We start from the raw sequence: 27,033 nt of genomic DNA on the forward strand, positions 1-27,033 counted from the left end.
ACTTACCTCACCTTGCTGGAGGCCAGGTTGTCTGCAAAACTGACTGCTAAGTCTGGAATCACACACCTTTCTACAGATCCCGGAGTCTGCAAGTGAGGCTAGGAAAACCCCATAGCCTTTAAAGTGATAGATTACAATTTGGATAATTTTCCATGTACTGCATCTTTTCAGTCTGTAATGTCTCTTTTTAGCTTTAGAAGTATTTGTTTAATTTGCTTTCCGCTTTCACCCGATCTGTTTATTTTTAGTGTAGTATAGGAATTGTGTGTGGTGCTGTACAGAGTCAGACAGTTCTTGGTCTGATGCAGGCCTCTTTCAGCCTTTGCTACTTTCCAAGTTTTTCCTTATCCCTCAAGTATTTGAGTTTAGAATTATATTCTAGAAGTATTAGCTGCATTTCCCCAGGTTGAATCTCTTGCTTTCTCCCTTGTATTTGAGTGTCTTAAGTACTTCTGTGTTATATGTTTGTCTTCACTGGTGTTTACAGCTCTTCTCAATTTAGTATCAATCGTAAATGTAATTAATGTGACTTGCCTTCTCTTGCATTGGTTCACAAAGGTTTTAATCAGCTCCTTTAGCATGTTAGGATTTGGTTCCTCCAGAAAAACTCATTATGTTAACATTTTCCCAGGTTTCAGAGTAGCAGCCGTATTAGTCTGTATTCACAAAAAGAAAAGGAGTACTTGTGGCAAATTAGAGATTAAACAATTTATTTGAGCATAAGCTTTCGTGAGCTTATTTATTATTATTTATTTGTTATTTATTATTTATTTGAGCATAAGCTACAGCTCACTTCATCGGATGCATTCAGTGGAAAACAGAGTGGGGAGATTTATATACACAGAGAACATGAAACAATGGGTGTTACCATACACACTGTAAGGAGAGTGATCACTTAAGATGAGCTATTACCAGCAGGGAGGGCGGGGGGAGAAAAACCTTTTGTAGTGATAATCAAGGTGGGCCATTTCCAGCAGTTGACAGGAACGTCTGAGGAACAGTGTGGTGGGGAATAAACATAGGGAAATAGTTTTACTTTGTGTAATGACCCATCCACTCCCAGTCTTTATTCAAGCCTAAGTTAATTGTATCCAGTTTGCAAATTAATTCCAATTCAAGGAATATTTCCAACACACCTCTGAACAACATACTAACCCACAAAGACCTTCCTACCTAGACTACAAAAAGAAGGATTCTGGGTGGACTCCTCCTGAGGGTCGAAACAATAGACTGGACTTCTACATAGAGTGCTTCCGCCGACGTGCACGGGCTGAAATTGTGGAAAAGCAGCATCACTTGCCCCATAACCTCAGCTGTGCAGAACCACACCACACAAAGTAAAACTATTTCCCCATGTTTATTCCCCCCCCCCCGCACCCACCACTGTTCCTCAGATGTTCCTGTCAACTGCTGGAAATGGCCCACCTTGCTTATCACTACAGAAGGTTCCCCACCCACCCACCCCTGCTCTCCTGCTGGTAATAGCTCACCTTACCTGATCACTCTCATTACAGTGTGTATGGTAACACCCATTGTTTCATGTTCTCTATGTATATAAATCTCCCCACTGCATGCGTCCAATGAAGTGAGCTGTAGCTCACGAAAGCTTATGCTCAAATAAATTGGTTAGTCTCTAAGGTGCCACAAGTACTCCTTTTCATTTTCCCAGGTATTTATCTACCTGTTTTTAATCAATATCTAATCTGTAAACATCTTACTTCTCTTAACTCTTTTAGCTACCATGAACACTTTCTTTTATGCTTCCCTAATCCTTTCCCCTGTAAGTCCGAACTAATTTTGTATTCTAGTTCAGTTGCCTGCACTTGTTTCTATTTCCCATATGTGTTGGGTTTTTTTCCTCCCAAATTTTAAACCAACCCCTCATGAAGCCACTTGAGTCATTCTTCTTTTTTTCAGACAAATTGTAGTCTCTACCTTAATGATAGCCCAATATTCTGCACATTCACATTTCAGTACTACTTCCCATCACATCTCACTAAATTGTTTAACTTACCCCAGATTTGCTATCCTGAAAAATTAATGCACAAAATGAAGCAATGCAGGGGTATCCATTCTTTCTTGTGGTGATGTAAGTGGCTCACAGTCACTGATACCAATCTTGTGTATTATTCTCAATTGGTTCTTCCTTATCAGCATTTATCTAGGTGGGTTCTTCTGTGGCTGGAGTCTCTGGAGTACAAAGTAGTCTTTTGTACCTTAAGTACATTTTGAGTATGTTTGGCTGTTGGAGAACACAAACAGCTATCTGGATAGTTAAAATTCCCCATGAGAGTAGCATTGCAGCTTTGAGTACTTCTAGAGCTGGGCCAAGAATGTTTCGTTCTTGTTTTTTATAGCCCTGATGTTCCGATGCCTCTTGTTTAATTTATTGTGTAATTATCAAAACATCACAATCATTCCATTCTGTTTCTGAATCATCAGTATTTTTTACGCAAGTATGTCTTCTCCACTTCCTCTTCCTCTTGTTCAAGACATCTAGACAGAATTGTGTGATGCTGGGGAGGAGCGGTGATAGTGGTAGGCACCAGTGACATAGAGAAAGGTAGGAGAGCGGTCCTGGAGGCCAAACTGTGCTGCTAGGTAAGAGATTAAAGTCCAGGACCCCCATGGTAGCATTCTCTGAAATGCTTCCAGTTCCACACACACAGCCAGTTAAACAGGCAGAATTGCAGGGTCTCAATGAGTGGGGTGAGATGATGGTGTTGGGAGGAGGGATTTAGGTTTATTAGAAACTGGGGAACCTTTTGGGAAAGGAGAAGCCTATCCAGGATGGATGGGCTCCATCTAAACCAGAATGGAACCGGATTGCTGGCATGTAAAATTAAAATGGTCATAGAGTTTTTTAACTAAGGGCTTGGGGAAAGCTGCAGGTGTGGAGAAGCACAGGCTTCAGACAGACACAGGGAGGATTTATTACAGGAGACATTTCTATATCGTAAGAAGAGGCAAGGATAGAAGTTGATGATGTACAGGTAGGAACTGAAGAGAAGCAGTCAAACAAAAGGGTCTGAAGGCAGACAAATACTGACAAATTTTATAAGTGCTTGTATACAAATGCAAGAAGTCTAAATACAAAGATGGGTGAACATCAGTGCCTGGTATTAAATGAGAATATTGTTATAATAGGCATCACAGAAACTTGGTGGAATTATGATAATCAATGGGACATGGTAATACCAGGGTACAAAATATATAAGAATGACAGAATAGGTTGTGCTGGTGGGGAAGTGGCTGTGTGTGAAAGAAAGCATAGAATCAAATATAGTAAAAATCTTAAATGAATCAAGCAGTAGCATAGAATTTCTATGAATAGAAATTAAATGCTTGAATAATAAGAGTATAGCTGTGGGAATATACTACTGACCATCTGACAAGGAAGGTGACAGTGATTATGAAATGCTCAGAGATTAGAGAGGCCACAAAAACAGAAAATTCAGTAATTACGGGAGATTTCAACTATCGCCATATTGACTGGGAACATGTCCTCTCAGGACAGGGTACAGAGATGAAATTTCTAGATACCATTAATGACTGCTTTGTGGAGCAGGTAGTCCTGGAACCCTCAAAGGGAGAGGCAATTCTTGTTTTAGTCCTAAGTGATGCACAGAATCTGGTCCAAAAGGTGAATATAGCTGAACCGCTCAGTAATAGTGGCCATAAAGTAATTAAATGTAACTTTATTTTTTTGGGGGGGAATACCAGTGAAGGCCACCATAGTAGCATTTAACTTCAAAAAGGGGAACTGTACAAAAATGAGGAAGCTAGTTAAATGGAAATCAAAAGGAATAGTCACACAAGTGAAATGCCTGCGAGATGCATGGAAACTTTTTTAAAACCCATATAGTGTGAGCCTCTTACGTGTACTCACGTTTTTGGGGTTTTTTTTTAAATGTGAAGAGGGCCAAAAAAATCTATGGCTAACCAGGGTAAAAGTGGTAATTAGAGACAAAAGATATCTTTTAAAATGTTTAAATATATCAGAAGCAGGAGGCCTGCCAAACAATCAGTGGGGCCACTGGATGATCAGGCTGCTAAAGGAGCCCTCAAGGAAGACAAGGCCATTATGGAGAAGCTAAATTAATTTTTCTGCATCGCACTGCACTGCAGAGGATATGAGCGAGATTGCCACATCAAGCCATTTTTTTTTAGGTGACAGATCTGGGGAACTGTCCCAGATTGAGGTGTTGATAGAGGTAGTTTTGGAACAAATTGAGAAATTAAACGGTAATAAGTCACTAGGTCAGTTCTGAAGGAACTTAAGTATGAAATTGCAGAATTACTAACTGGTGTATATAACCTATTGCTTAAATCAACCTTTGTACCAGATGACAGGAGGATAGCTAATGTAACACTGATTTTAAAAAAAAAAAAAAAAAAAAAAAAGCTGGGGAGGAGGTACCTCCAGAGGTGTTCCTGGAAATCACAGATCAGTTAGCCTAACTTCAGTATCAGGCAAATTGGTTGAAGCTATAGTAAAAAATAGAATGATCAGACAGATAGATGAACATGATATGTTGGAGAAGAGTCACGACATGTTTTGTAAAGGGAAAATCATGCCTTACCAATCTATTAGAATTCCTTGAAGGGGTCAACAAACATGTGGACAAGGGGGATCCAGTGGATATTGTGTACTTGGATTTTCAGAAAGCCTTTGACAAGGTCCCTCACTAAAGGTTTTTAAGCGAAGTAGGCAGTCATGGGATAAGAGGGGGTCCTTTCATGGATCAGTAACTGGTTAAGAGATAAGAAACAAAGGGCAGGAATAAATGGTCAGTTTGCACAGTGGAGAGAGGTAAATAATGGGGTGCCCCAAGGATCTGTGCTTGAATCAGTGCTGTTCAACACATTCATAAATGGTCTGAAAAAAGGGGTTAACAGTAAATTTGGAAAGTTTGTAGATGATACAAAATTATTCAAGATATTTAAGTCCAAAGCAGACTGCAAAGAGTTCCAAAGGGATCTCACAAAACAGGGTGACTAGGCAACAAAATGGCAGATAAAATTCATTGTTGACAAATGCAAAGTAATACACATTGGAAAACATAATCCCCAACTATACATACAAAATGTTATGGAACCATTAGGAAAGGGATAGATAATAAGAGAGAGAATATCATAATGCCACTGTATAAATCCATGGTACTTCCTACATCTTGAATACCGTCTGCAGTTCTGGTCATCCCATTCAAAAAACGATACATTAGAATTGAAAGAGGTACAGACACAGGTGCAATGAAAAATGATTAAGGCTATGGAACAGCTTCCGTATGAGAAGTAAAAAATAAATAAATACTGGGACTGTTCTGCTTAGAAAAGAGACGACTAAGGGGGGGATATGACAGAGGTCTATAAAACCATGCCTGGTGCAGAGAAAGTGAATAGGGAGTGTTATTTACCCCGTCACATAACACAAGCACCAGGGTCACCCAATAAAAGTAATAGGCATCAGGTTTAAAACAAACATAAGAACGTACTTCACACAACACACAGTCAGCCTGTGGAACTTGTTGCCGGAGGATGCATTGAAGCCTGAAAGTATAACTGGGGTCAAACAAGAATTAAATAGGTTCATGGAGGATAGGCCCATCAGTGGTTATTAGCCAAGATGGTCAGGGACACAACCCCATGCTCTGGGTGTCCCTAAACCTCTGGCTGCCAGAAGCTGGGACTGAGGATGGATACATTGGCCTGTTTTGTTCATTTCATCTGAAGCATCTGGCACTGGCCACAGCTGGAGGACAGGATACTTGGCTAGATGAATCATTGGTCTGACCCAGTATGGCCGTTCTTATGTTCCCTTTGTCTCTCCTAAATAGATTGCACCTGTTTATATCAATATTCAAGTTACATAGCATCAACCCAGCAGATGGCAGTTTGTCATTCAGTGACAGTTCTCCTTGCTTGTTTTCCCATTCTGATTACATGTGTTTACATACCTTAATATATCAGTACTCTTCATTTTCTATTCTACAACAACTTGTTTGATATGGTGGAGGTACATGCCAGATTAATTAAGTTAAAAGCTCCTAATTTTCCAAGTTAAAAGTGGAAGTGCTTAGAGTCTATTGTAAATGGAGATTTCTGTAAATAAAGCCCCCCTAAGCAGCTTGACCCTAGGAGGTTGGCACCCTATTGAAGTGCAGACTAATCTAAAGTTACTACTTCTCTCTGAAGGCATTGCAGTGTTGTGAATCAAAATCTCTTTTATGCACCAGTGGCACAATCAGTTGGTTTCCAGTATTGGTTTGTATTCACTAGTGCTTGGGCCCAGAGGGATTTCTCCAGGTCATTTTAGTTTTTTCTCTAGGTTCCTGAAACCCGTTCTTGATTTAATTGAATCTTAATGTACTAGTGGTCATTTCCACAAGGCTTATGACCATTGAGTTTCTCCAAATACTTCAAGATATCCACTACCCTTATAGTGTTCGGTACCTGGGAGATGACACCGTTTTCTTTCTCACTATGGACCTTGCTATGGAGTCATTAATGAGGGTTGCTACCCCCCTTTTTCCCCAACAGGAGGACTCTAGAGAGTAGAGTAGGAAGAGTATCTGTGTGGTGTTGAATGGATGGACCTGCAGCCTTTCCAGTTCCATCAGGAGCTGCAATAGGGAGTGAGTGATGGAGTGTTGGCTATAGGATGCTTGCAACTTCTCCTCTCCCCCAGGAGGTGCTGTGATCGAATATGTGGGAGTGCCCAGTCTACTGTTATGAAGACAAATGGCCTGTAATAGTGTATGTCTCAGAATTTCAAAGCCTATGTATGCGCTGGATGTGTCAAACCCAAATAATGGCTGTTAGGTGACACATGGTTACTTGTCTTGGAAGCTTGTCTGAAGACCGTGACCAGAGTAAATGTGATTTTATTGAGCCCTGTCCTTAAGCCTCTGCCTCTTTTCTCTTCTCCGCTTCCCTCCTGACCTTTCCAGCTCAGAGTTGTCCCTGTACAGCCCCTGGCAGCTGATCTCATAGCTGAGCCTTTCATAGCACTAATAGGGATGAAAAGCCCTATCAGAAAGGGACTGTGTCCTTGCACCCAACCAGGAGGTAAATACCCAGAACTTTGATCTACTGCTTGGGGAGGAGGGGAGGCTTCTGTGCAGAACAGAGTGAATGGTAATGGCACCATCATTTTCAACTTTTTAGGAGCAGGGCAAATTTGACTGAGTTTTCACTCGCCCTTTCCTACACTTACCTTTGCTCTCAGGGGAAGCTTTTTCAGTATGATATTTGTGTAGACTCCATGAAATTCCTGTTGGGGAAACCTCTCTTCCTGATTCCACAATGTTTGGTGCAGTTCTAAGTGAAAGGAAAATCTAACTAGATTCAATTATGGGTGCAGACTCTTCTCGGCTCACTCTGGAGCCTCAATGCTTTCCAGAAAAAATGCTTCCAATTTGCAGCTGGGGCTCTCTGTAGACCGAGCTGATGACTTATCCCAATAGGTAGAAAAATAAAATTTTTAGTGCTTATGACAGCTGAGATGACTCATAGCACTTTGCTGTAGTTCGGCATAATGCAGCAGATAAGCACTATGCAAACTTCAGCCAGTTACCTCTGATCTGCTCTCCCCTGCTATTTCAGTCTTGAGCGGAGACTCAGCTCTGTGCCTCAATCCGCTCCCACTGCTCCTTCTGCTATTCCAGTTGTGGGCTTCTCTGAACCAGAAATTACCAACTGCATGGCTGTTTCATGATGAGGACAAAACTGAAGTCACCAGAATAATCGATTGTGGTCCCTTAATTAAACATGAAAATTCACAGAAACCCTTTTTAAACTCTCACTACTTTAGGAGGACTTGATTTGATTCTCCAGGTGCTTTTCATGCTCTTCAGAGCCTTCTGAGTAGAACTGGAAAGGTTAAAAAATTACTCCTTTTGCACTAGTATCAGAGGGGTAGCCGTGTTAGTCTGTATCCACAAAAACAACACATCTGAAGAAATGGGTTTTTTACCCATGAAAACTTATGGCCAAATAAATCTGTTAGTCTTTAAGGTGCCACTGGACTCCTCATTGTTTTTGTCCTTTTGGACTGAGCTTCTAATGTTTTTTGGGCTCCTGTAACATTTACAGCCTCAAGATAAAAGCTTGCAGTTTTGAAGAGGCCTTCCAGGGGAATTTATGGGGAAATATAAGTGTAGACAGCTACTTGGTTAGTGATAATTTCTGCTTCTAGCCACAGAGTCTGACAACACTGGACTTCACAGAGAACTTCCATTCTTCAGTGCTGCCTCCCTGGCTTCCCAGCACCTAGATATTCAAGTTCCTTTAGTCCTCCTGGCTCTATCCCTTTCCTGCCCTATGCGACTATCACCCCTTCATCTTGTGGGGGCCTGTGACAGGTCAGCACAGACAGCCCTGGCTTGGTGTACCTAGTATGGTCCATCAGAGTAGGGCTGTTCTCTGTAGGAAGTTTGTCAAAAAAGTTGCCCTCTTAGCAGAGGAGTCTCTGCTTGTCAGATGACTACCAGAACAAGGCTGCTCTCTATGCCAAATACTTTTAGACTCTTCTTAATTTAAAATGTCGGGTATTCCCACACAAACATGCTAATGTCCAGTTGTAGTAGTAGAATTTTATATTTGTATTTTGTATAATTTAAAATAAAAAATAATAAAATAATAATGTAGTATGTATTGGTGTATGATTTAATCATATCCTGCCAGCCACCCTTTTTGAATAGCAGAAAGGAATGGCCTAATGGACCATTTGGTAAAGATGACGGAATCTGTGTCTGGGCTAATTTCAAGGCAGTAACAGACGTTTTAAGGTCACTATTTTGTTGTAGGTTTAGCATTTTAAAACAAGTAAAAGAATAGCCATGATTGTTTCGTTGTGCATTGCAATTTAATGTTCCTGTTCAAAATGTTCTGTGTAAATTAATTCTGTTCTGTGTGTGAATAAGGAATGTATGTGTAAAAAAAATAAGTGTGAAGGCCATCGCTGAGCCAAATATACAAGGAAGAAACCAAAAATAGACATAAGGGCGCCAGGAGGCTGCCATACACCCCTATTGAAATGTCAGAGGAGGGCAGATTAACGACTCTAAAAATAAAACAGGCACCTATCAATGGGGACAAAATAGCTGGCATAAAGAATGAGAAGGACAATTTAAAAAAACAAGCACTCGTCAAACAACAATTAATTACAGCATGATGGTGCAAAACTCATTGGTCCCAGTGAAGAAAAATCACAATATAAACAGGGTGTCTTACCATGAAACTTTGGGTTCGTCCTGCCAGCGCTTCCCCGGAGCATCGTGTCATGGCCGACAGAACCCAGCTCTTCCCTACCCGTGATCAGCCTAGCTGGCCACTAGATTGATCCGGACTCTGGACTAGTAACTATAACATCGACTAGCAGGATAGTGTGTGTGTATGTATGTGGTGTGATTGAATGCATATATTAATTGTTGTATCTTCAATAAATGCGGCGTATTGCCTTTTCCCCTGAAAAAGATCCCGTGTGCTTCTTATAGGCATAACACAGCTAAAGCTAGTCAGTTAAGATGACTAACATCTTTAGTTGGGGTTGGTCCTGTTTTGAATAGGGAGTTGAACTAGATGACCTCCTGAGGTCTCTTCCAACCCTAATCTTCTATGATTCTGTGATCTTCCCCATCCTTGATTCACAAAGCAACACAACATCCAGACAAGCACTCTGATTCTTACCCTCTCTCGACAAACTTAATTCGGTTTCATCGCCCACAGTGCACACATCTAGTTCCTGAGAGTCTCACTCAAAGGCCCAACCTTAACCCTGACCTCAAAATTCCTTATATAGAAATGGCATGCTTTACAATAAGTTGGTCTTCTGAGATCTGTATCCTTCTGAGGTTTGTGTTAAGGGGGTGTGTGTGAGTAATTTAGGGAAATTGGATGTGTGCATTGTGGGCGGTTGCGTGTTGGAACTGAAGGGGTGGTATGGGACCGAGGAGTCTTAACACATTTGGAGGCTGGCTGATGTGGATGCTAATGTGGTGTGTGACCAAAATGGGTAGAGGCTATAATCTATATTTTGAAATCCTCTCAAACTGTGTGAGTGTCCTGCTGAGGACTCTCCAGTTTGTGTGCTCTGCCTTTAAAAGCTTGTCTTTCCTGCGAGAATTAGTCCTAGTTGCTTTTTGAAGTTCCTTTGCCCTAGGAGTGATGATTTTTTTCTCCTGCTGCTGCTGTGTAATGACTGTGCTCTTTGATCCAGGCTCCAAGCTCAGAGCTGATATTAACACAACTAACTGAGCCCCAGTTATGGCAGCAATGGCTGTCTGCAGAACAGCAAGGTTAATGGAGGGATCGGATGAAGGGCTCCCTACATTCTTCTGAAAATGAGCACAAGACAGGATGAATTGGGTAGTTATATTCTCCTTCCCATAAAATATCCCATATGCCCTGGAGATCTTCTGGCTGACCAAAAGAGAGAAGGAAAGATTTTTTTTTTTTTAGTGGTTTCAGGTATTAATTTTGGGAAAGAAGCAGCCTGTCTCCTCTGTCCACCATTTTCTCTTGCTTTTCAGACACAAATGGCAAGTGAGCTAGTTCTGTTCAGGTTAAGTACACCCCAGGAGCTTGATTAGGGCTGATTTAAGAGTACCAAACAATTCCATAACACAGAAAACGAGGTGAAGGTTGCAAGTGTGTCGTTGAGTCCATACCAGTGTAGAGTGCCCAGAGTGCTCCCTGGGGGGAGAGTTCTCAGCTGTGTTTTTATTTAGTTCCCCAAGGACCACCTTGCACAGCCCCTCACAGTCAAGAAAATAATGCCTTGATGCTTTAGGTATCAAATATATGACCTGTTCACCCTTGGAGTGTAAACACTCCTCATGCTTACTCTGCCTGTCTCCCTTCCACCAGTTTTCAGGCCCAAGCGTTGTGGATGTTACTGTATAACATATTATCAAGATATAAACAGAACACTGCATTATGGGGAGGATAGGATGGGTGTTGACTTCCGCCTGAATGATACACTCGTCCTGTTCCACTCGTGCAGGACTAGCTCCAACAGCACGCTTTTGTATGTATCATCCAGTCTAGTTTCAAATGTCCCAAATTAGGGGATTGCCAACCCTTCCCTTGGGCAATGATTCTTCAAATAAATCATTGTCACTAAGTGGTTCTTGATATTCATGCAAAATTTTCCCTTTAATTATAATTTGAATCCTCCTTATTGTGTCCCCCCTCCCCCCTAAATTCCTTCCCCTCTCATGGTTTACACCCTTCAGAGCATTGCATGCTTTCTCCCCCTTATTTGTCACTTAGCCAAACTAGACAGACTTAGCTCTTTTTGCATCTCTGGACATAAATCAGTCTTTCCCAGCCCCCTGATAACTGTGGTTGTTTTCTGAACACCCTCCAGTTTGTTGGTATCTTTTCGATAATGAGGTACCAGACCAAGCCCAGTATTGCAGTTGCAGTCTCAAAGGGGAGTGTCGCTCATGGTTGGTATGTCTGCATCTCCTTCTATGCAGGCTATTAACATTAAAGTGAACAAAGAGCAGTCGTTAGCCTAACTGGGGGATTGGCAGTGTCCCCACATGAATCTTTCTGTTCCCTTAATAGCAAATTTCTTATTCACTGTCTTGGATGTTTTGCTACCTAACTGGAGAGATTTACACCCTGTGAAAACTCAGTAAGTGCTTTCCTCCTCTTCTGGTCCCTGTGGGGCCAACAAATGACTCCGGCAGAGCATCAGGTGGAGAATTATATGGCACTTTATTCTGACATATAACTGTGCAGGGCCACCACAGAGCTTTTGTGAATGACCTTTCCCTTTAGTTGATGTCTCTTCTCTTGTTTGTTGTTGTTTTTTCTTTTAAAAAGACAATAAAGGTTTTATTTTTGTGTCCCTCTCCCAGCAGCACTTTAAAATGAACGGGTACGTGCAGTGCTGCTAGGGATAGCTCGGCGAAGATTACAGGGACTCCTCAAGGCCTTTTTTGCCCCAGCCTCATGGACTTTTCTCCTACACTGAATGTTGTGGAGAACTCGAGTTTGAACAGAACAAAGATCCCAGAGCCAATTAAAAAAGAGCCTTTCTCGGTTTAGTGAGAGTACAGGCAGTGTAGCTGTTTCTCTTGATTAGGGTTGGTCAAAAATTCTCCGTCTAAACTGTTTGTTTTTGATGGGAAATGGGGTTTTTGATTAAACAAGAATCTCTGTGAAGTGTCTGATTTTCGGACCAAATGTCAGTTTTTCACCAAACAGCCAATACCAGAAATATTTTTATTTGAAATGCTGTTGTGGCGCCTCCTGGGAGCTGTAATTCAATTACCTCATGTCCCTCTTTTCTTCTTTGGGCCAGGCTCCTGGCTAGACTATAGCTCCCAGGATGCATTTATGGGAGATGTGGTCCAACCAGGGAGTTTAGCACACACAGGAGACTGGGAACATGAGGAATATCTAATGGTAAGGCTAGGAAATCAAACAAGAAAATTTAATATTTTGGTATAAAATTAACTCTTCCACATTGTACATACTGTGCAGTTTGTGGCTGATATAAAATTCTAATCCACGGTATACCTGTAACAAAGAACAGCAACAGAACATATCAGAAATGTGACAGAGTTAATGTATGAGAACTCCAACATTTTGAATTTCCTGGCTTCCTTGTACATGTGTATACAATAACATTGCATTAATGGTAACTTTTGCATTTCATTCCTTTTTTTTATAAGGGGAGGTGAAATAATACTTTACACAGTATACTTCAGTATTTTTAGGAATGTCTTCAAAACTTATCTAAAATAACTTTTCTGTAAGTTAGGCTACTGTGACTTTGTGGGAGGTTTTGCAGCTTGCTGAAGCTATAAACACAAGCTAGAAAGAAAGCCTGGATTCTTAATGGTGTGAAGCAAATGATGTGTTTCTTGATTGTCTCACCCTGACTATTCCTATTTCCTTCATACCAAAGCCGTTCCTAAGCAAGAGAGATGCTATTTTGTTAGGAAGTAGTCTCCCAATGGAAGGAGTTGGGAACCCAGTTGTTGGGCTCTGTGTGCAAATCACTGAAGGTTATGCCACAGGAATGAGCGTCTCTTCGTCTCCCCGTTACTGAGGAATGGACTAGGTACAACCTAATAGTCTCTTCCATCTCCATCTAGAATTTGTTGTTTTCTGTGAAAACAAAAGGGAACCACTTTCAACCCAAACTGGAATCTGTGCTTTTGGGTCATCTCCTTATCACCATGATCAGAGAGCCCAAGCTGAGGTGGCACACCTCTCACCGCAGATACACACTTGTAGAATTGGCTGTGGTGCTACATAGTTGGGGACTGGAGGGAATTAAACTATTTAGAAATAGTGGAGGCAGCAGAAGGCCACTTGCATCTTCATTCCTTGCACAGGGATGGGGCTGTACTCTGTCCCTGCACTGCAGGCCAGGAGGCAGTCCATCTCCATATGTCATAAAAAGCAGGCAAGTTTAACCTCCTGTTTGAGAGGTGCCTGTAAGGAGAGCCAGCAGCAGCTCCCAGCCAGTGCGCATACTTCAGGAGACCCTCCAAATATTAGCCCTCTTGTGAAGGAGGGAACTATATCCACTTGGAGCAAAGGGGTGAGCACACCAGGAGTTCAGCAGAGCCTAACCTGCTTTCCAGAACACTGCTAGGAGGCTGTTGCTGGGGCCCTCAATGAAGTGCAAGTTTCATGGGTGTCCTAGTACCTCTGTTGCCTATCCCCAGCTCCTCATGAACCAGCACTGTTGTTGTGTTCTGCCCTTCCCCACCACACTCTGGATTTTTTTTATGTGTTGTCCTTAGACCTCTGCTGAGGCACCTCTAACTATTTCTCTTGTACTGTAATTGATTTTCAGTAGGCGGTGGTGATTTGTAGTGTTTTCCATGAACAAGCTAGGCAGATGCCACCAAATTTAGTTCAGATGTGCCCTAAGCAGGATTTATATTGTATGTAGGTTATTTCTAATGAGCCTATTATCCAGTGGCACACAACATAGAGTATTAATTAGTATAAAGGGCTTTTCTCTCAAGTCCATCCAGTCTCTTGAAATATTCAGAGATCTTTATTTTGGTTAGTTTAAATTTCTGTGTATTGGTTCAAGTGCTGGAGTACTTGAACGTTGGTCTCTGGAGGTAAATGGTTAATGCACTAACTGTATATCCCCAAGCCATGCCACTATGTCTGTGCTCAGTGAAAATTTGCTGTCCCTGTAGTAAGATACTGGCTGTTGCTTAGCCCTTTGTGAGAGAAACTGAACAATATAAAGACTTGATGGAACCTCCAGCACATGCATGTTCACATGGCATCACTGACTGCCTATACCTGTTCCTGCACAGCATACTCATGTCTTCCTTGTTAAGAGTGCATCTTCCAAGTGGGGCCCATATGGAAACAGGATATATGGGGCTTTTATGGACAAATAAGGAGGTGTGGTGATATCATCAAGCAAAGGTAATGTTAGATTGAATATTGGGAAATAGCAGTGTGGCCAGCTCTTATAGTCAGTGTTTTTAAAGACCTCGCTTTTGGAGTCCTCTGATTTTGAGAGTCTCAGCTTTCATTATCCCTCGTGGCTGTGTAGGAAAGCCTGAAAATGTGAACCCTGAAAGCAAACAAAAAGAACCCAAAACTTATTCATTTTAAAAACTCATGATTAAGCTAATTTTTTTGGCTGTTGAGGGGGAGGAGGAGGAGGCTGATTCATGGTTTCTGAATGCTTGGGGTTGGCAATGTGGAAACAGTTTGTAATAGAGTGCTTAGACTGTGGGTCTCTCAAAGGAGGTGTTGGAAGGAGTGTGACTTGGGGATATTTAAAACTAGATTGGTGAAGACACTGCAGGTAACAATCTTGCCCTGTTTCTTGAGTAGGAGAATGAACTAGTTTAGTGTACCAGGTCTTTTCTGTCTCTGGTTGTTGAAAAGACCCTACTTGCTTCACTCTGCAGCATCTGTATTGAAACTTGATGGTGCAGTGACTGTTTCTGCTGACCCATTTCTATAGTAAGTTTCCTTTTAGCATCTGCAAAAAGGGTTATTGGTGACGGGAATCAGGTCAAAAGGGCAGCTGCCCCGTGCTGTTGTTGCAATGGAGACTAGAGGGACAAACTGTCTGGGAACCTGTGTGTGTGCATCGTGCATCTTTACTATCTGCTCAGGACAATGGGGGAGTGCAGAATGTTAACTCAAGTCTGGCTTGCAGCCACCTGCTTCAACCTGGAGCCAATACCAGCTCAGCACCAGCTTTCACTCCATGGAAGCTTGGCCTGTGATTAAAGATCTGAAAGTTCAGGCATTTTAATCCAGTAATTACATCTTCCCAAAGGGAGCCCTTAAATGTCAAGGGTTATAGTGTATGGAAACCACTCAGGCCTGTGGCATCCCTGTTCTGAGTCTCTGTGCACGGGCCTGTCCAGAGCCCTCCAACCCTGAGAAATACTATTTGAACCTAGGGATTTCTAATCTGTTTCCACCAAGGCAAGTGCAGACTAGTTTACAGCTTTTTTCTTTTGAGGAGCCATAGCATTTTCAGTAACTGGCATGTCAATCACATACATTTCTTTTTGGGTCTGTCTAGAGCAGAGATTTGAACCTGGGTCTCCCCCATCCCAGGTGAGTGCTCTAACCACTGTGCTAAAGACTATTATGGGGTGGTAGCACCACCAGTACCATCACTGCTGGCCCTTTTGTGAATGGCCAATTTCTTTGTGTCAAATTCACAAACAGTTTTGAGTCGAATCAAAATTGCATATTTTTTTTTGGTTGAATAAACTATTCATCCAAAATTATTTTGCTCATCTCTAATTGCCACTCAGGGAAGTCCCCTCTCTGTTTGAGATGCACCGTACCACTGGAAGAAAGAGCACCCTGGGGACCTTGGCAGCTATGCTTTGGGGTGAGATTTATAGGCTAGGTTTGGTCTGTAGCATCTTTCCCTCTCCCACCAGAGTTCATCTAGATGCAGGCATCAATTTAATTTCAGGCTATTCCTTTTCACCTTGCCATCCTGTCCAGAACTAGCATGCTCTGGAATGTTTGTAGTCTCCCCTGGATTAGATCAGACAACTACCTTTGTCTTTGCTCTGAAAGGGTAGGTCTACAAGCACTGCCTTTGTCAGGCTGCTTCCAACTCAATGGGATGTTGCAGGCTGGGATCTGAAGACCCCCAGCCTGCCTCTCCATATTTAAAATAACAATAAAAGGCTATAGTCTGCTCTGTTTAACATACATTAGATACAAGCCTTGGTCACTTGCTGAGCTGCTGATGCTAGCCTTGACTACGGAAAGCTTAGGGTTCCCAAGTGAGTAATGAGGTAATTGCGTCTTGAGAGAAATGAAGAATTTGATGTATTACACATGCTGCCTGATGCAGTTCAGGATTAGCCTTCTTGAAGGTGACAGAGGCTCTTGGTTACCGTACTGATATGGGGCACGTAAAAAGCTAGATAGATGGAAGCAGAGAAAGAGAGAGGCTGGCTGCTCTTTTCCTTAGATTCCCAGACTGGAAAGTGAACTTGGATCCTCTGCTCCTGAGATACCATGAGGGTGTGTGGAACCCTAGCCTTTCCCATGCTGCACTAATATGGGGTTGGGACAGGGCTGGACTGGCTTCAGTACAAATTTCTGTGGCTTTAGAGTCCCCTTCCCAGTGCAGCTGCCTCTCCAGTTTGAAAGGTTGTTCACAAACTCCTTGGCAGAGTGACAGCTCAGCATCCTAGTCCCCTGCCTGCCAGACCCTGCACAAACCTCCCGGTACTTGCTCTGGCAGGCAGTTGAATAACTGTTCCTGATCTGATGGAAGGGGCTTGTGTGCATGTGTGCTGCAGGGGGAGGGAAGACGGGCGGCAATGTCGGGAGAGGGAGAGCAAAACATCAGTACACATCAGGCTGTTACCCTACAGCAGGGCTCGGCAACCTTTCAGAAGTGGTGTGCTGAGTTTTCATTTATTCACTTTAATTTAAGGTTTTGCGTGCCAGTAATACATTTTAACGTTTTTTAGAAGGTCTCTCTCTATAAGTCTGTATATTATATAACTAAACTATTGTTGTATGTAAACTAAACAAGGTTTTCAAAATTTTAAAGTAGCTTCATTTAAAATTAAATTAAAATGCTGATCTTACGCCGCCGGCCCGCTCAACCCACTGCCAGCCTGGGGTTCCATTCACCTAGGCTGGCAGCAGGTTGAGCAGGGCCCACGGCTGGGACCCTGGCTGGCAAGGGACCAGCAGCCAGAACCCCAGACCGGCAGCGGGCTGAGTGGGGCCGGCAGCCAGGACACCAGACCAGCAGTGGGTTGAGTGGCTCAGCCCGCTGCTGGTCTGGGGTTCTGTCCGCCAGCTCCTGCCAGCCAGGGTCCCGGCAGCTGACCCCGCTCAGCCCGCTGCCGGCCTGGGTTTGGCAGTGGGCTGAGCAGGGCCGGTGGCTGGGACTTTGCCGGCAGCAGCATGCCTTAAAACTTGGCTCACTTGCCGTCTTTGGTACAGGTGCCAGAGGTTGCTGACCCCTGCCCTACAGCATAGCCCAGAAATGAAATAGCCTCTACAGTTATTGCTATGTGCAGTAAAGGAGGGGTAGTATCACCCAGGTAACACTGGGGAAATGGGACTCCATCTACAGGGGTAGAGGATGCAATGCCTTCTTGTTCAGCTATGCTTTTCAAACAAGGCTTTGTGGTTGTGGTTTCCTGTACACATGATTGGCTCTGCTTTGTGACCTGGAAACATCCTTAAAGATCGCACCATGGCTTGCGGAGAAAGCGACAAGTAACTTGGGTCATAGGAACTGGAGGTAGAGAAACCATCTAATCTCTTACCCTGGGCTCAGCGGGAGTTTGATAGCTATGCTCTGGTCTCCAGGACATGGAGGAAGTGTCATGAAAGAAAGTGCAAAGCCAGAAGTGGGAGGAGCAGGCAAAAGGAGTGGCTAAAAAAAATGCAGGAGTTGATTTGTATCTAAAACCCTCCCACAGTTTGTGGGTTTGCATAGAATCCTGTCAGCATGTGCCTCTGAGACATTTAGGGTATGTCTTCACTGCAGGGTTAACTTGGGCTCTTACCCGGGTGTTGCCTCTAACCTTCTTCCCTGTCCACACAGATGTAACCCTTTCAACGAAGTTTGGTGCTTTGACCCTGGGGTAGCTGGCCTGACTGGAGCTCGGGTGCTGTTTTCAGTCGGGTTAGTAACCTGCTCACTTCGTAGTGAGAGCACAGGCTAAACCTTCTGGTAGTTCTCCAGTGCCTCCCACAGTTTCCCCCCATGTGCCCAGAAGGACAGATAAGTTCCTCCCCTTGGATGGAAAGAGAGCAGCTCATCTTAGTGCAATACAAAGAGCAGTGGGATATGCCCCCAGAAGTCCTAGTGACACACACACGAGTGCAACACCAATGAGGACACAATAACTCAGGCAGAGCTTTGCGTTTGGCCACTCGCACCCAGGTTGGATTAACCCAGGTGCTAATACCTGGGTGCTAGATAAACTCTGTAGTAAAGACACAGTAAAAATTCCCCTGCCTGATAGAGCTTTCGGAAGTCTGGGGAGGACCTGGGAAGGAGAGGGAAACTGGTATGATGGCCAGGACTGGCACAGGTGAGGCGATGGGGAAGGTGGGGGGAATCTTAATGGGTTGCATGGGACAGAAGGAACCTATTGCTGAAAGAATAGTCATCTGTGATAATTTAGTAAAAATGTAAAGATAAATTCACTAGACAAAGTGTGTTGGTTCCACTTCCCTCTGGATGTTGGTGAGGGGCTGGTCTCCATCTTGTTGCCTTGTCCTTAGCTCATTAGCTGCCTCGTATAGAGAGGCCCAGGCTTTCCTGTGGAACTGATGAAGCATGTGTATGGATTTTCTCCCAAAGAGGGCAGAATTTCAATCCTGACTCTCCCTGATCCTGCAATTACAACAAAACCACAGCCCAAGCTCTTCTAGAGGGTTTTGTCCTTGTCTGGGTGTAGTCGGGAGTCACGTCTTTTTCTTTTTTTAAATTTCCCATGATGTGCTCTCGCACTGTTCAGAACAACCAATGGAGAGGGAGAGTGCATGGAGGAGGCAGGCAGTGGGGTTGCTGTGATGCAGCTGTTTTTTCCTTTAACCATGAGATCAATGGGAGCTAAGAGTTGGGGAATCTACGTCTTTCTTCTTAGCATCTGGCTAGATAATGGGCTCTTTTCTTGGAGTGTAATTGCCCCAGCCTTCCCTTCCCAAACTGCAGGGCCACTTGTGGCTGAAGAGCCTAATGTTCCTACACTTGGAGCTTCTCTTAAGCTCTCTGAGGTGGGAGCTCATCAGATCTTACTCTGCCCAGGGGAGGGGGAAATCATCTTCTTAAAAAGAAAAGAAAAACATTGTGACTGAAAGCAAAGGCCCTAACTGAAGGCTATATAAGGGCTCCTGGATGTTGGACCCACACAGTTCTGGAGAAGAGGAAGAGGGATTGCAGAGTCAGATTGCGGACTGTATCTGTGCTGTGTTTGGCTGCACCTAGCGTCAGGCTGTTGTACACAGATGGCAGAGTATTTAAGAATAATAAAAGAAAAACTGTTTGGATTTGCAACAGTCTCAGTATGTTGATTGTGCATTGGGGCCCAAATCATAACAGAGATCTGCTAAAGGGAATCGTGAGAGAAATCAAACATCTTATTCCATCCAAAGTTGACCAGTTAAAAGACCCCTGCATCTGTCTGCCAACAGGTACGCCTTCCATGGCTTCAGATCCTCCCAAATCAAATTGTTGTACACCATTTAAGCATTTACACTGGAGAGTAAGACATGACCAGCTGATATGAGGGAAAGGCCCCACACAGAGGATATTCCTGCTGCTAGTAGCTAGACACAGGAAGAATCCTGTGTATCTGGATTCTCCTAAACCTCCACCTGGTATGTTAATACCCCATGTACTAGCCAATTGGTGAGCTTCAGCCTTCTCTCAACATTCTATTTGTCGTGTGCTTAGAAGCCATAAGCATGCTCTATCAACAGCTCAAGCTCTGCTCACAGCTCTGTATTAGCGGAGTGTTTCTCCTAAATTGATTAGCAGTGATGTAGTTAACAGCATTGACATTACATTCTTATCGCTGAGTCCGAGGGTTAACTCTCCCTTGAGATGAATGGAGACCTCTAACAACTCTCCAAACCAAATGCTAAACTCATGAAAAGAGAGTTTGCACAGGGGAGGCTCCCACTCCCTGCTCTGGCAAATGAAGGAAAAATCCTGCAGAAATTGATGTGGCTACAAGAAAATGCTGGTATGGCCAGTGCCACTAAGGCTGGCTTTGCTGAGCTCCTGCTTATACTAATTAAGGGACCTTTGCCTACTGCAGCAAAAAGCATGGTGGGGCATGATACTAATCCAATCTCCTCATCACAGCTGCTGCTGCTTTGGCTTGAGGATGTGGCACTGATACTCTTGTGGAGAGGGCATGGTGGTGATGCTCATCACAGCAAGGCCATACAAACGGACCATGTAGTTGAATGTCTACACGACTTAGAAATACTCTGTGGTATGCACTTCCCTGCCATAGCACTAGCTCCTTGTTGTGGTTTACACTGGCATGTCAAGTTGATCTCCTTCCCGTACTGGCTGCTGATGGTGCTTCTTAGGAAGGGAGTGGGGCAATTTGAGCTCTTGCTCCTGCTTTCACCATGCCTGCCAATGTTCTCTTTGGTTCCAGAGAGATAGCTTGCACCCATCTTTTCCGTGAGTCTTTTTCTCTGTCAGGAGCCACTGCCTTGTCTCTGGTCGGTGCAATCTTGTGCAGCTTTCTCTGGCTATTGTGCTCCTGTTTCTAAAGGGCTAGATCTAAGGACCAGAGCAGAGCACCCCATGGACCTGGATGGTTTTCTCTATAATAGGGTAAAAATTGATAGATGGAGAAAGGTATCCAACAGTTTTACATTTTCTTTTGTTTCTAATCCCCCTTTCTTCCCATAAACCAGTCACAAGTGGGGCAGGGGGAAGGAGGAGTGTTCCTTGATTTTTATCTTACAAAATATCTTGCCTTGTGCCCACCAAAGATGAACTGACTGCTATGGGTGTATGGAATACAGTTTACACTTGCCGCGTTCCCATAGCCCCATTGCTTTTAACGGTAGGCTAGGGTGTGTGTAGTTTCCTGTATGTGAAACTGTTTTAGAATTATGCTTTTGGCCATTAGTCAGTTCTGTTTTTATTCTGGACCCTAAACACAGAAGAGTGAATGGGTGTGCAGGCATCTTTCCATCTCCATGGCATCATAGAGTCTGTTAGGGTGCCCACTGGCTTGTCCTGTACCCTCCAGCCATCTAAATAGGGTAACTGCCCTGTCTTCCCACAACAAAGGGGAAGTTCAGGATTTGTAGGTCAGATGATTTCAAAGAAACCTTTTTGCTGTTTCTGAGGGGAAATGAAATGAACTCGCCTACACCGTTCTCTCATTTGCCTGCTCGTCAGTTCAACGAAGAGTCCTCATTATGGGCCTGCTTGTCTCACTAGTGACCCTTTGTTTTATTGGGAACCCTGTCACTCCTCTGTATGGAACACAGGATGTTATTGTGTATGTTGATTATAATTTCTGATACGCAAAAGTTGAGTAGTGGACTGAGTTGACAGTTCTCAGCATCGATAGTAAATTGGTAAGAGTGGGCTAGAGGCCGGTAACACTGATAGTCTTCTAGAAAATCTGAAGCAGATAAAGGCCTGACCTGAATTTACATGGCAGGGTGAGAAGGCATAGAGGGAACCATATCTCTTCTTGATCCCATAGGTGCTGGGACTGGGGGTGCTGCTGCACCCCTTGACTTGAAGTGGATTCCATTATATACAGGATTTTACTGTTCGGTTCAGTGGCTCTCAGCCCTCCTGCCATAAAAATTGTTCCAGCACCCCTGCTTGTTCTGGAGCTACCCATTTCTCCTGACAGAGGAATTATCTCCCTAAAATGCTGCTGTGAGGGGTCTGAGTTCAGGGCCTGACCAAGAGATGGAAATTGTTAGCATGGTTCTCAAAGGGAAACTTCCCCGGCCCCTCCATCCAGTTGACTTAGGTCTGATGGTGACAGAGCACTTAATGAAACTAACAGCCTGTGAATCCCAAACACACAGTGAAATAAGACTTCAGGCAGTGACGAGTTGGTCGTCTGGGAAATTGGTGCCACAGGAGGGTTATCAAGGCACCCTGTGGCTGGATAACTTTCTGATCACTTATAACATTTGTGGTTATTTCATATTAAGGAAGTATCTGATCACCTGCTTCAGAGTATCAGCAGATTCCTGTGGGCTCATCAGGCAGTTCCCTTTCTCTGTGCAAAGCATTGCACTGTTAACTAGGTATACTAAGGAAGGCCTGTACCTTCCTGTGAATCACTGTTTATTGATTCTGACCAAGGCACCAGACTGAACAATCCTGGAACCCTATTTGTTTGGGTTGGGTCACTAGGAAAGAGACCTTGTTTCAGGCCCTTGCTACTACCCATAACATCCGAGCTGAGATAGAATCAGATTTGTAACCCTAAAGATTCCCTTGCATTCCTGATGTGTTTATTCCAGTCAGCCACATGTCATCAGTTTCCTGTGTTTCCCCTTAAAATAAGACTCTTTGTACTACAGAGGGAGGGAAGGGCTCAGGCCTTTCACAAACCTCCTATCCTCTTTTGGCTATTAAATATGCCATGGTGCTCTGTGCAGGAGTTAGGGGTGGGGATTAGCCCAGATATCCTGGCCAAATTCTGTTTTGCCCTAGTATGGCGTCATCCATATAACGGACGGGTCGGGGATCAGAAGGCAAGGCGAAAAGATCCGTATCAAGGGACTCCATTTCCCACCCATCTTGGAGGGCCAGGATTATCCTGGGGCACTATTCTAAATTCAGAGACACAGCAGTTTCTCTTTTGATAATTATATGGTGCTTGTTAGGGTGGTATACAGTCTAACCAAGCGCCTAACTACACATGACTCCCAGTCCTAGCCGCAACACAGGCAGGCATATCAGAGCTGCTCCAGTCACGAGAGGAGGCTCTTGAGCATGTTGATATGTCATTTTCTTCTCCGTAACAGCAAGAGGTGTGTGGCTTACTTCACTCCCACAGGAACAAAAGAGACTTAAAATCTGCACAGACCAAAAAAAAAAAAAAAAAAGTTAATGTGAGTTTAGCTGACTTCTGCCCTGAAATTATAGTCATTCGAATCCATTGGGGCTCTGAGTTTACATTCTTTGATGCACAGTGTGTAATTATATATGTATAATTTATACTGTGCATACATACATGTTCCTATCACACACCTCAAGCAGTAAGGGGAATTATCTACTGGCGGTAGAGGGGGCGATGAAGGGCCCATAAGCCTTGAGGATGAGGTATGGGTGATGAAGGGCCTGATTCAGAACTGCTTCCTTATCATGGGAAACACTGTCTTTTTAAGTGGCCCTGACGTTGCTGTTAAACAGCCACTTTCTCTTCTGCGCTCAGAGATGAGTGCATTCAAGTGGTCTGTAAAGTAATTCCTGTGTGTACTGTACTTTATTTATATGAAATGGTTGCGAAACAAAAAATAACCAGTAAAGCTTTATTCCTGGCAATAAAAATGTATCCCAGATTCTTTTATTTATGATTTGCTTTATGGTAGAAATCAACTGTAATTGGGGCCTCATTGTGGTAGACACTGAACAAATATATAGTAAGATACAGTCCCTGTCTCAAAGAACTTGCATTGAAGATAGGCAAAACAAATAAAAGGTGGAGAAAGGAGGTGGTATTGTCCTTGTTTTACAGATGGGGAACTGAGGTACAGAGAGATCAAGGAACTTGCCATGGTCTCTCAGTCTATGTGGCAGAGTCTGGGTCCTGAACCCAGATCTTCTCCATCTCAGTCCTGTGCTTTAACTGAAAGACCATCCTTCCTGACTGTATGCTGAATTGTCTATACTTCATGTGTGGAGTGCCTCCCCCAATCCTTCTTTAAAAAAAAAAAAATTAAGGAAAAACTTGGTGTAATAGCATCTACTGTGACATGCTCTCAGGTAAACATTTACAGGGCTGCAAGTCCTCAGGCTTCAGAGCATAAACTCAGCAGCAGCTGGGGGCAGGAAGAAATCCCCCCTGAACCTTCTGGTATGGGTGGGAAGAGGTGAGTGAGTGTGAGCGAGAACTGTCTCCTTCCTCTGCGGCATCTTCTTGAAGCCATGCTGCACAGATGGACCAGTCTTATCAAGTGAGATGAGGAGGAGGAGGGATAATCCAGTTCTAGACAGACCACTGGTCTGTGCTGCTGTAGCAGCCCATATTCCAGACATCATCTGAGTTCATCAAGTGCTGTGCTGTGCCTCTTGGAGGAGAAGTTGCTATGGGGCTGGAGCTGGGGACTGGGTCAGAAGGAGATAGCGTAACAAGGAGGGGAGGACTGTAGACCCCATTCCATGAGGCAGCTGGGGTCTGTCCATCAACTGCCACTTTTCTGAGCAGTAGCAGCCCCTTTAAGTGTTAGGCTAGTGCCCCAGGCTGCTCAGAAAGCCATTAACCAGCCTTAAGAGGGGGAGGGCGACAGGTTGGTGAAAAGAACATTTCACGTTTTGTCCTCATGGGGTTAACAAGCTCCCTATTAAGGGGAGACAAAGTGATGGAGAGAATCTCTCTGGTTTATGGCTTGGAAAGTTTAGCCTCCGGAGCATTCCTCTCTTCCAGTACCCTGCTGCCTCTCTGCAGCTTTTATCCTCATTGTGCTATGGCTGTGGAATGGGAGCCTTGGCCTTTGTCAGATTCGGTTTCTCATTTTTCCTTGGAGTACAATCTAATTAGCAGCTCAGCAACCAGTTCAAGCAGCAGGATAACTATTTTAATGGGCTAGAGGTTTGAGTGAGTGGAACTGGGGGGTGGAGCAGCTGGGATTTGGAGAAGACTACAGAAGACTAGAGTTCGGTGTATTAAACATTTACTGTGTGCTCAGGACTGTAGAATGAGGAAGCCCATAAATATCCTGACCGAAGGCTAGAAGTGGGGAGGGAGGTGAGAACATTGTGGAATGAATGCGCACATCAGGAGAGAGATGGAAAATGTTACTAGGACTCATATAATACTATTTTGTAGCCTAACTGGCTCCTGCTCTCAGGAGGTTTTCCTGTTATGTTTTCTGAATTTCTTTGTTCAGTTTCATTCTCTTACTCTGATTGTAAACAGAATTTTGCGACGGTAATGTTAGGAGAAACCCTCAAGGTTTTTCTTGGGACCTTTCTGAACAGCTAGCCTGAGGTGACCAGCCACTGAATAAAGGTCTAAAGCACTGCATCCCACTGCTTAGCAAAGAGAACACAGCTGAAGAGACATGGAGCCCCCTGTGTTTCTGCAGCGACACAAGCAATCCTCTTTAAACTGCTCCCCATTCCTTTAGGTTACCTCAGCACAGACATGAGATCAGAGTAACTCTTGAACCACTCTTTTTGGGGCACCACCCCCATGTTAATCTATGCCTCTTTCCTTGCCTTCTTGAAGACCCTTCCATTTAATAAATGCTCTTTAACTGAGTCTTCTTTTTCCCTGTAGCCACTTCCAATGGGACTCTGGAAGGCCTGGAGAACAGAGAAGGTGGAGTCTGCCAGACACGCTCTATGAAGATTGTCATGAAAGTGGGGCAGGGTGAGTCACTCCAGTCGTCTGGAGTTTTCCCATTGGACATGAAATCAGTATTGAAATGAAATGTGCTACGTTTTACATAGCCGCTGTGCAGTCCAGGCTTGCTGAGATGTGCTAGCAAACCCTTCTTGGGAGCTTGACAAAGTATCATTGGGACAGCAGGTTTGCAACTCCCAACACTACAGGAGGCTTCTCATGAAGGGACTGAGCTGGGCAGGACTGAAGAACTGGTGTCTTTTGGTTGAGTTGTTTATCTTAATTGTGACATCATGTGGGGAGTGGTGAGGAAGGAGCTAGTTTGATGTCTTTGTATTTGATCACTAACTTATGTTGATCAATTCTATAATAAATGTTATGGTGCCCAGAAGCCTGTGGCTCATTTGATGCTGTAAAATACAGGTGATGATGATGCCTTTGGGTTGCTCCATTTTTGCTCCAGGCATACTGAAGAAACTGAGAGAGAAGACGACCTGTGAAGTCCCCTGTAATCCAGGGGGCAGTGCAGGGTTGTTTCCTACACTTTATTTTCCAGTGCCCCAGACTTCCCACTTCTGATTGTGAATACTGCCCACCCCTGTCCCAAATGATTAGAATGTCATTTAGATAATGAAGAGGATTAAATCATTTGAGTTTAATGAAGAGGATTAAATCATTTGAGTTTAGCAGCCAATCATGGTTCAAGATTCTGAAGCATTCATGGCCTTATCTGGGAGGGCCCATGCAACAGATATTCTGATTGGCTGCTAATGGAATGAGCTGTTTCCATCTAATTAAATGTTCCATCATCACTTTCCCACAAGAGGGTGGTCTCTCCAAAACAGAGATCTAATTGGAATTATTTTTTTTCCCTTTTGTGCTAACACTTTAGAAAGTTCAAGCAACTTTTTATAGCAGCCTCTTCCTCTCTAGGCCCAAAGTGGGGTTACTGGCTATAGTCTGGCATGTTGATTAGGGAGTACAGGGCAACTGCTGTTTGAGCAGTGACATTTCCCAATTGTTCAGCAGAGTTTGAGTTTTAGGGTCCTGTTTTGGCCAACATTTGTGCACACACAGCATTATGAGCCCAAGTTACAGTAAGTGTCAGTTCCACCCCACCTTGGTTTTATCACTTCGCTGGAAATGAGCTCAGACTCTGAGATGGATGGTCAACTGAAACTGGTTTGATCTGTGATCGGGCAGAGTCCTTCAGCTTCCTCAGTGCCATACATAAAGGGGGTTGCCATGTTCCCCATTGCTGGGAGAACAAATCTGAATGTTGGATACTGCAGGTCCCAAGAAATAGCTGAAGTTGTTTAGCCTGTGCTGAATTGGCCTGTTCTCAGTTCCTGCCTAATATATAAACTAGACACAACTTTCAAGTCTGAACTATTCTGCACCAAAGTAAGATGGCAAAAACTGCTTTCTGCAAGAAAATCCAGTTCTTAAACTAAAATGGGGGCTTCCTGTCTCTCCCCACCTGTCCCATTAT

At 43.8% G+C, this 27,033-nt stretch overlaps 1 protein-coding gene across 1 annotated transcript in view; it reads left to right on the forward strand.

Annotated features, from left to right (window-relative positions):
- The window catches only part of EFNB1 (ephrin B1), a 131,313-nt gene that overhangs the window by 89,674 nt on the left and 14,606 nt on the right, over positions 1-27,033 (forward strand). The window contains exon 3 of the mRNA XM_048865034.2: positions 25,476-25,568. Within this exon, the coding sequence (XP_048720991.1) occupies positions 25,476-25,568 (93 nt within the window). The remainder of the gene's footprint in view (positions 1-25,475; positions 25,569-27,033) is intronic.

This window comes from Caretta caretta, chromosome 9 (assembly GCF_965140235.1).
Source record: "Caretta caretta isolate rCarCar2 chromosome 9, rCarCar1.hap1, whole genome shotgun sequence".
NCBI lineage: Eukaryota > Metazoa > Chordata > Testudines > Cheloniidae > Caretta > Caretta caretta.